Here is a 9,820-nt window from a genome sequence, read left to right on the forward strand (position 1 = left end):
GGTTTCATGTACACAGGGTCATTGCATAGTCTTGTTATTTTCGCAATGCTGTAACACTAAAGAAACTGGTAACGTATCTGGCGGTGAACTTGGCGACAAGTTTCAAAAGGCTATAAAAAAAGAAGTCAATAAAAATTTTGGAACTTTTTGAGTATTATGATTAGCACATATGATATGCTCATCGTCCATGAAAATGATATTTGGAAAGTGTGTTTGTGGACGGAGAGGAGCAATAAAACATAATTCTGAAATAGCCGGCGACACTGCGTTTTGGGGGTCTTAACGAAGTTTGACAGCAAAATTTTATACAAAAAGGCAGACAAGAGCATTTGATCGTGTTTATTTTTAACAAATAAAGTCCTCGTGATATATTATAAACATTTAAATAGTATCTAATAGGTTTCAGGGAACCGCAAACTGTCATGGAATGTCGGCGACACCAAAATTCCGTATTTGAACGCTTTTACTGAGAATGGGCCAAATATGGTCCTAAAATCATAACACATTAACTAAAATTAAAGAACTTGGTGTCATTCTATGGGACAATGAATGGCCTTCCCAACATAGTGCAAAATGATGACATATTTGCAACAATATTGCTGAAATTAAAGATCTTAGGTGTTCCGTTCTTTCTGGGCCACCCTGTATAGGCAAACACACTCAAAAACATAATATTCCTCGAAAATAAAGAATGCACCGCCCACTCCCCCAACATGCCAATATCATGGTGGAAGAGAACAGAATACAGAGTAAAAGAGGACAAATGAGGAAAAGTTGTATTCTTTTGCTGTAAAATCAATTCCGAGCGGAACTGAAAAGAGGACAGGATGAGTAGAAATATGTATAAAGAAGAAAGAATATTATTTTGCGATAAGCTAATTTCGAGAAGAGTAAATTAGTAATTAAAGAGGACAGATTGTATTCTTTTGCGGTAAAATCAGTTCGTGGTGAAACTATACTTTATGATGAAAGAGCTAGGACAGATCAGTGGAAAGATAGAAAGGTAATTGTTTTGCTGTAAAATTCCGAACGGAACTAATAATACATGTACGTTTGTATACATTATTTTGCATTTATATATTTTTTGGACTTAGTTTAGCAAGCTGTGCTTTTTCAAGGTCCCACACACAGTACACAAGTTCACATTCCATGTCAACCAGGTTCAATTTGTGTAATTATACAAAACAATGTGCTTGTCCCCACAACGAGTTTGTACTACATGTGAATGGTTTGTGCAAATAAATGAGGTGAAATTAGATTAAAATTGAATTTGTGATCTCGAAGATTTCATCCTTTTTTCATCCTTTTTTTCTCATCCTTTTTTCCATGGATCCAGCTATTCCCGCGCGAGGAGCGCGGGCAGCTATTGCACTCATAATCAATGCAAGTGAGTTTTCGTGCGTGTATGCTCGACGTACGTGTTGTTTTTATCGCGTCAACTCTCCCTCTCTGTCTAGGCCGGGCGAGGCGGCACGCAATTTTCCAGAGACCTGCTGATAAACTGTTACCACATTTGACCGTAAAAGAGCCATATTTTTGGTATGCCACTTCTTTGATTTTGAGTTTGAGGCTGTATTGCACTGTGAAATGTTATCTCATCCCTTTAAAATCATGATTGATAAATGGGTCTTTAACCCTGCGAATTCTTGTGGACGGTCCCATACGTTTATATTTGCGTATAGTTTTCTAAAGTGGTCAACTGCACTGTATTCTGCAGTTTACCCGATGAACTTTACTACTAGTGTCTAATATAATTTACTAGACTCTTAATAAGTCTTTGCAATTGTAGAATGGCTAAAATGCCATGAAAAGATTAATAAGACGAGTCAAACACTGAAGAATGTGTTCCTGTTTATCTCACTCTGGACGCTGTACTGGGATGGGGTGCAGCGCATGTGTGTGGCTGTGCTGTGGTCATCATACTTCAAGCCGACAGTGAAAATACTGCACTGGCCACTGTCCTGTTTGTACGCATAAATTGTGCATTACAAATGAAGTGTGTAAAAAGTGATACAATTAAATGTTGGTGCTGCTCCTGGTTAGTAGAGGAATATAGGCCTAGAATCCATCAGTGGGCTGCATGCTTCTAAACAGGTAGAACAACAGCTACCTGGAAAGTCGTGATAGAGCTAAGAGGGTGAAGATAGGCCGAGATACACTATTTCTACAGCTAATTAATTGACATGCATGTACCTTTGTACATTGTAAGTTAGTGTGTGTGGTGGTAGTCCGTTCCATAGAATAATAATAATAATAATAATAATAAAAAAACACTTATTAACAGTGTCAGTAACACAGATGACCAAAAAAAAAAATAAATAAATAACAGGCAATATATGCAAGTTAAACCTACAGATGCCTAGATTTTTTGCAAAATGTATTTTTCAACGTACATTTAATATTTACATGTATGGATGTGTGTTGAGATACAGGGTGTGAGTTGCAGATTTCTTCGAACTATCAGAATGAACAGAATCTTTTTGAAAATCTTGTTCACCATGTGTTTAACAGTCAAAATCTACTTTGATATATTGTAATTAGATTCTACCTTTTATTTCTGTTTCCCCTTTTTATGTTTTTGTAGATCTCAAAGCCATCAAGTGCAAGTACTGTACAAAGTGCAGACTGATTAGATTTTCATTCTTTGGGGAAAGGAGATCCAAAGCTGTTCCAGCAAACTTTGCAGAAATTAGTAAAGAAGAAGAAAGAGAAAGAGACCAGAGTATTCGTGCTAAAATGATCAAGTTCACAAGTGAGCCACAACACATGTAAACCAATGGATTGGCCAGAATTTGAGCAGTGGCAGGCCCAGACTGAAAAGACTTTTGTTCACGAGCTGACTGACGGGCAGCGATGTGCCACCCTAGACCGCCTCATCGCCTCGTGCGGAGACGTCCAGCTCCGACACCTCTCCACCAAACTGGAGGGTCTCCTCAAGCGCGACTTCCTTCGGCTGCTGCCCAAGGAGCTGGCCAGCTACCTGCTCTCGTGGCTGGACCCCATCTCACTAGGCCACTGCTGTAGGGTCAGTCATCACTGGAATAAGATGGTCACTGAGTGCACCGAGGCCTGGCAGCAAGCTTGCAGGTGTGTGTGTTTGAATTCTGTAACCTTTTGGCCACCTGCACATCCTTTACAACATCACTGAGATACCTGCCTATGGTCACCCTTTATTCATGTGTATGTTTCTCTCTGATACGATCTGTCTGTTCTTGTGCCTTTGTATGCATACTAGGGTGTGGAAATATAGAAGTATGTGTGTGTCTTTTGTATTTGCGGTCTCTGAATTACAATACTCTTCAATTACATCTTCATACAGGTAGATATGTCTATGATGTTTATAAAACCATGAAAAATAATGTGAACTTTGATGCAACTTCATTCAGTTCTTCGGGATAACTTAGCAAAACCCTGTAGATGCTAGAGGGTAAAGTAAGGTTACCCATTATGCAAACATTGTCACAACCATCTTGTCACAAAGCCTTTGCTCAGTTCCGGATATTCACTAAATACCATTTCAGATGGCCTGCCAGCATTCAAAAGGTCATTGCTCTTTAAGAGAATACTCCAAAAGTTCACCACATTCTGTTACTGTTGTTTTCTTCTTTTGCAAAACGTAACTTTCTCCAGGTTAGAATACAGTCTCCTTCAACTGTTAGCTAAAGTTACAAGACTCACGATATGAAATACACTAGGAGAAAGATTAGGAGTTGTGAATACACTATGCATGTTTACAGGGTTTGTTTTGCACCATTGAGGAAGTAGACATCACATGAACATATTTTTGGTTTACCTCAGGGTGCTTGGTATCCAGGTGCCAGAGGATGAGGATGGAGAGCAGAGAGGAGGAGGGGTCAAGAACGGACTCCACTGGAAGAGTGTCTACCAGGAAGCATTGTGGCGGTTGAAACAGCTACGAGATGGATCGGCCTTTGACAGCACCACTCTCCATGGTCATACAGCCAGGGTGTACTCCTTGCATTACAGAGATGGCAAGGTGGCATCAGGTAGGCCTAGAACCATGACATGACATTTTCTCCTGCGACCATTGCTCCAGTCTTGTTTTCTCCATGGAGTTAGGATTAGGGTTGTGATAGGGTTTTAGGTTTTGTTTGATGTGATGATCAGGATTAGGGTTAGGGTTATATTTGTTGGTAGAATTTAGGTTTGGCTTAGTGTGCAAATATTTCTTAGGAGCAATTCTCGCAAGAGCAAATATCATGGAACTGCCTGGAACACTTCCTAATTACTCTGCTTGGATTTAAAGATTAAAATAATAATGATAGAAATGATATGATGAATCTACAGTGTATATACTGTGAAACCATAAATGCTTGCATGCATTTTAACTTTAATTTCACTAATTTCATGAGAGCCAAGGTTCACAGAAAGATTAAAATGCTCATGAAATTCTTGTCTACACTCTAATTTACTGAATACAAGTGGCAATTCCTGAAAATTTGATGAGGAGAATATTTCTTGCTTTACAGTATCACCTACAATGTATTGCAAATGTTTGTATAGAGCACTTTGCAGATAATAACACAAAGAACTTTGACAATTAACAACAACAAAAATTATGCACACATTCTGATATCCATGCTTTGGTAGAAGGGAAATGTGTTTCTACTGTACATAAGGCTGTTAACCTGTTGAGGAGGACTGATTTTGCTACAACAGGCATTTCTCATAGACACCTGCCCGAGTATACTCGGTACTCGTCCTCAATGGCTTAATATATTCAAGGGAGTATTATGTAACAGAGTAAAACATTGACAGAAATGCACTCTGTTAAAGTGAGGGTGAAATCATGACCACCAATGAATGACAAGTCCTGACCTGTGTCCACGCAGTGAGGAAAGTGTGAAGACTGTATGCAGAATCAATTCTCACAAAGTCCACAGAAGACCTTTGAAACATTCTCTCTACGATGATGTGATTCATTCTTTAGGGGTATTAATCCTTGCAAAGTGTGACTGATCACTAAGCAGGTCTTCTGTTTTCATCTACATTTGACTAAACACTAGCCTCTTCCACCAAGTCTCAACAAAAGATAAGTTCATTGTACTTCTGTGCTCTCTGAACAACAAACATCAGGAATTTGCCATTCAGTATGAATTCAGATAATTCTGTCATCTTTTCTACCTGCTCATAGTAATGTTAGCACAGTTGTGAATTTCCTTTTAATTCTATTTTATTTATTGTTGCTATGACAAAGGCTCAGATGATCTTACAGTACGTCTGTGGGATGTAGCAAGTGGGAAGTGTCTAAAAGTTCTACAGACTCACACAGTCGCCGACATCAAGTTTGACGACCTGAAGGTCATCACTGCATCATTTGACAACACTGTGGCATGCTGGGATTTGAGGACAGGTCAAAGGTTACAGCAATACTCTGGACATTCAGGAGCAGGTGAGTCTTTGGAACTTGACATGAATGGTGTCAGCTAATTTTTCAAGTGTGAAATGGGCTGAGAATACTACTGCATTCGTTTGTGTGTGTGTGTGTGTGTGTGTGTGTGTGTGAGAGAGAGAGAGAGAGCAAGCTCGAGCTCGTGAAAGAAAGATTACATGTACATTTGTGACCATCAGTCTCGGAAACTAAATATTAGGTCACGACCTTGATCTTGACCTTGTAGCTTTTGTTAATACGTGCTGTCTGATTTTTGAAGTCAAGGGATGGTTCTAAAACTGAAACACTGTGGTTCATGTAAGGCATCTTATTATGTACACTGTATGGTGTTTTGGAATTATCAATTGTGTTTGAATATTTGATCATTTTTGCGAATTCCAGGGTAATTAGAGAGTGATAACCAGTGGTGTACACTGCACTCCCGTTATTATAAACTTGGTTATAGTGAAATTGCATTTTCAACGAAGTAAATATTGAGGCCTCAACATCATCCACTCAATGCTTTTATGGTCTGTTTGTTTGATTACAACAAAAGTTTGATATAATGAAGAAAAACTTCTCGGCCCCAACGACTTTTTTTTAATCTGGGTCCACTGTATTTGGTAAAATGATGATTAATATTACAGTGCTGTATGCCACTGTGTATAATTGTTCATGGTGTCAGTTGCTTTGCATGGCCCAATGTTCACCACAGGTGGTCACAGTAGAGGAAAAAGAATTGTCCCATAGATCAAGTATTTATTATTTCATTTGATTTATATCCCCTAGTCTTCAGCATAGATTATGATGATGACTTGGATCTATTGGTCAGTGGGTCTGCTGATGAGACGGTCAAGCTGTGGAGACTGACCCAGGGTGCTTTCCTGGCCACCTTGAGTGGTCACTCTGACTGGGTGATCCAGGTGGGTACTTAAGGTCATTCAACATCTTTTTCTGTGGTAGTCTCAGTGAAGAGGGTGTAATCAGTAGCCACTAGATTGAAGTAAGTGTTATGCTCCCTGTTGTAGATTACTTTCCAATCATACTTGCATGATTCTGTAGGACTAGTATTGATCTGATGTAGCTTGAATTATAAGTCATATCTGGGGCCCGTTGCATAAAAGTTACAACTATGGTAGCTTTGCATCCAATGGTAACTTCCATGGAATTCTTGATTTTGATTGGCTGTTGAGTATTGTTGCCACAGTAGTTAGCATTGGATGGCAAAGTTAACATAATTGTAACTTTTATGCAACGGGCTCCTGATGTTTTAGAAACATTAAAAACTCTGTTACACAAGCATTCTCCTCCCCCCCCCCCCCCTCCGATAGTAAAGAAATTAATCACTTGATGAATTATATATTTTACAAAGTTGTGGTAGAAATTATCAATAATATAATTACCAGTAGTTCGAATGTAAACTTTGGAAAAAAAAATAAAGATGATATTTGAAATAATGCAAAGCATTTTTCATATTTTCATATTATGAATGTATGTCTTCCTTGTGTTAATGTGGTATTAAGTAATTTGATGTTCATCATCCAAACAGGTGCTAATACAATCATCCAGTGTGGATTCGAAAAATGTGCAGGCAGGAGACCATGTCATACTCAGTATGGACAAGACAGGCATAAAGGTAATGGTGTCATATTTCCTTGTGATCCTTCCCATAAACTTTGATATACAAATGATGCACAGGATAGAGTGCGTTAGTGGAGGCGTATAGTGCACTCGAGGGTATTTACAATTGTGAAACATGCACGAGGCGAAGCCGAGTGCATGTTGCACTACATTGTAAATACCCGAGAGTGAGCTACGTCTCCACTAATGCCACGAAATAATCCTGTGCATCATTTGTTTTATAAAATGGGTCGAAAATTCAAAAACTAACAGCATTTTTCAGCGTTTTTCACGTACCTTTGTGGGTCAAGACATCCGAAGATGTTCGTCCCAAACATTTACGCACGTCGCACTCGGAAATCCCGCACATACAGTGTAAGTATGATGGGGGGTTGGGTTTCCGGACACTTAAGTTCCCGCATGAAAACTTACTTATTTTGCATAGAATATGCACCCTTTACCTTAAAGACTTGATATAGACTCCTCATATAGGCCTACTAGACAACATACTCTGAAAACGGCGTGAGAATTAACCTGCTAAATCGTTGGATTTGCCCTTCAAAGTGACTCCATGCTCCATGTACGCGTCCGGTCCCACAACACTTGGTGTACTGTACTGTACAAAGTGTACGTATAAGATCAAGAGTATACGTACGCCACACATGTTATGCACAAGGGAAGAAAGGCCGGCCGGCCGGCAGCCCGAACTAGAAGTTGTTTACAGGATTGACAGCGCGTATGCATGCAATTCAAAGGAGCCGCCGCGCGCACAGACGATGGGCAATAGGATTTAACATGCAGTGCAATGGGACTAGAATAACTAAAGCACACGTGACTCATTTCAGCGCTTCCTATTGGCTACATTCTTGAACCCATTTTATAAGATATTATATTGACACATATTAGTAAGATTTCATACCTCCCAGTAATGGTAGCTGCTGTACCAAGCACTAAACTTGTAACCATTGATTATTTGTTGTCTGGCTTTTGCCAGAGAAACTACAATGATGTTCATTTGTTTGCTTGCTATTTTTTTAGTGTAATGAAATAGTGTTAGTGAAAGTGTGCTTTTTGACCAAAATTGATAGTGATTATTAATAAGAAAACTTCTAAAGAAAACTTTCATTTTAATGATATGATAATCTTGTGTTTCTGTTTGCATCATACCATTCTTTGTCTTCTTCTTCTTCTTCTTCACATTTTTCAGTGGAAGTTAAAATATTCATCACTCAATCCAGCATTCCAACATGATGCATGCAGACGGAAAAAAGAGTATTGTAATGTAGTGATATCACTGACTCAGTAATAATTAGTGAAATACCCGAGCAGTGTCTTTCTTTAATAATAATGCAAGTAATAATAATAATAATAATTAGCATTTTTACTGCGCTTAATACATGGTTTCTAAGCGCCTTACACATATCATAATCATATCGAAACATAATCTTGCATATCATTCAACATAACTACAAACTCTTCAATAATTTACATTACTTAATATTATACACACAAAAATAGAAAAAAAGGGTAACATAGAGAAACACGAGATCATTGGAAACTCAAATTATAGTCTTCATTAAATGTGTCTTCAGGAGGGTCTTAAACGTATCTAGCGAGGGTGAAGATCTGATGTGCAGGGGGAGCTTGTTCCATAGTTGGGGCGCAGCGACGGCGAAAGCACGACTTCCGTAGCGGGTACGTGGTATGGGTCCAGGGCTAAGTTGGAGATGGATTGAGTGGGAGGATCGCAGGACACGGGATGAATTCTTGGGAAGTAATAGTTCAGAGGTGTTTGTTAATGAATGTTTTATCACTAGGTGAAGGCAATGTCCAAATCATCTGTGATTGCTCATGAAATATTTTCATAGTTTTATTCCTATTAAAATTGTTTCTATTGCGTAATACTCATTGGATATTATGTCAGGAGTTTCTTTCACATTTTACATGGATGTTTTATTACTAGGTGTGGCCAGTATCCAAATCATCAGCAGACATTGACTGTCTGGCGACGCTAACCTACCCCAGCGAGGACTCTAGAGGGCAGCTTCTCCTTCCCAGACTCCAGTTTGATGGCAAGACGGTGTCCTGCTCGTCAGACATTGGCATCATGCTGTGGGATTTTAGGACTCTGGAGCTAGTAAGGTGAGATTGAACGCTGTCATTCTTTTGTGTAGATGATAACAGATGATAACTGAAGAATACCGGTATGCATCTTTAAACCAAACTAGTGTTAAACCAGAAATGATCGTGTGCATTTCAGTTTCGCAAATTTCGTGAGTGCCAAGATTCGCAAAATTAAAGTGCATGCAAAAGATCTTGTCTACACTGTATGCATTAATTGCCAGTGGCTATGAAAGAGGCCGTTAGGTCCAATTCACAGAAATTTCATGCCGCAAACATTTCTTGCTTTACAGTATAAATGTCTTGTCTAGCTACCCAACCTTAAGATTGTCTGCGGCTGTTCATGAAATATTAGCATGAGATATCGTCACTATTACATGTATGAGCGTCATGCCAATTTTCTAATACTTTTATTGTTTGTGTGCTCATTTTGGGGTACATGGTAGACTGATCAGCCCTCCGGAGCTGGCCCCCACTTACCAGCTTGGGACCTCCTTTCTGGTAGGCACTGGCAGCGTCTTCACCCTCTGTCTGGATCCTCAGAACCTTCACATCATTTATACCCAGACCCAGTCCGTCATGTCGTCATGGAAACTACCCATCTACCGACGCTCCAAGAGGGGCTCAAACTTTGTTGCAGGTAGGTGTCGCTGGGGACATGCTTTTTTTTTTTTTTTTTCTAACAGC

At 39.3% G+C, this 9,820-nt stretch overlaps 1 protein-coding gene across 1 annotated transcript; it reads left to right on the plus strand.

Annotated features, from left to right (window-relative positions):
* Positions 1-1,458: 1,458 nt before the first annotated feature.
* On the plus strand, positions 1,459-9,158 carry LOC139716078 (F-box/WD repeat-containing protein 2-like). Its single transcript, XM_071627631.1, has 7 exons — positions 1,459-1,539; positions 2,585-3,087; positions 3,799-4,007; positions 5,219-5,413; positions 6,182-6,315; positions 6,942-7,028; positions 8,976-9,158. The coding sequence occupies exons 2-7, from the start codon at positions 2,777-2,779 to the stop codon at positions 9,156-9,158; spliced, it is 1,119 nt and encodes a 372-aa protein (XP_071483732.1). The 5' UTR covers positions 1,459-1,539; positions 2,585-2,776.
* Positions 9,159-9,820: the final 662 nt, after the last annotated feature.

The sequence above is a fragment of the Diadema antillarum genome, unplaced genomic scaffold (genome assembly GCF_040938485.1).
Source record: "Diadema antillarum isolate AM-2024a unplaced genomic scaffold, OU_Dant_1.0 scf00000060, whole genome shotgun sequence".
NCBI lineage: Eukaryota > Metazoa > Echinodermata > Echinoidea > Diadematoida > Diadematidae > Diadema > Diadema antillarum.

Excerpts from the sequence above, each read along its gene's own strand:
- LOC139716078 (XM_071627631.1), top strand. The coding sequence starts at position 2,777 with ATGGATTGGCCAGAATTTGAGCAGTGGCAGGCCCAGACTGAAAAGACT. Across the intron at positions 4,008-5,218 it reads AGATGGCAAGGTGGCATCAG|GCTCAGATGATCTTACAGTA; the intron begins GTAGGCCTAGAA and ends GCTATGACAAAG. Across the intron at positions 7,029-8,975 it reads TGGACAAGACAGGCATAAAG|GTGTGGCCAGTATCCAAATC; the intron begins GTAATGGTGTCA and ends TTTTATTACTAG.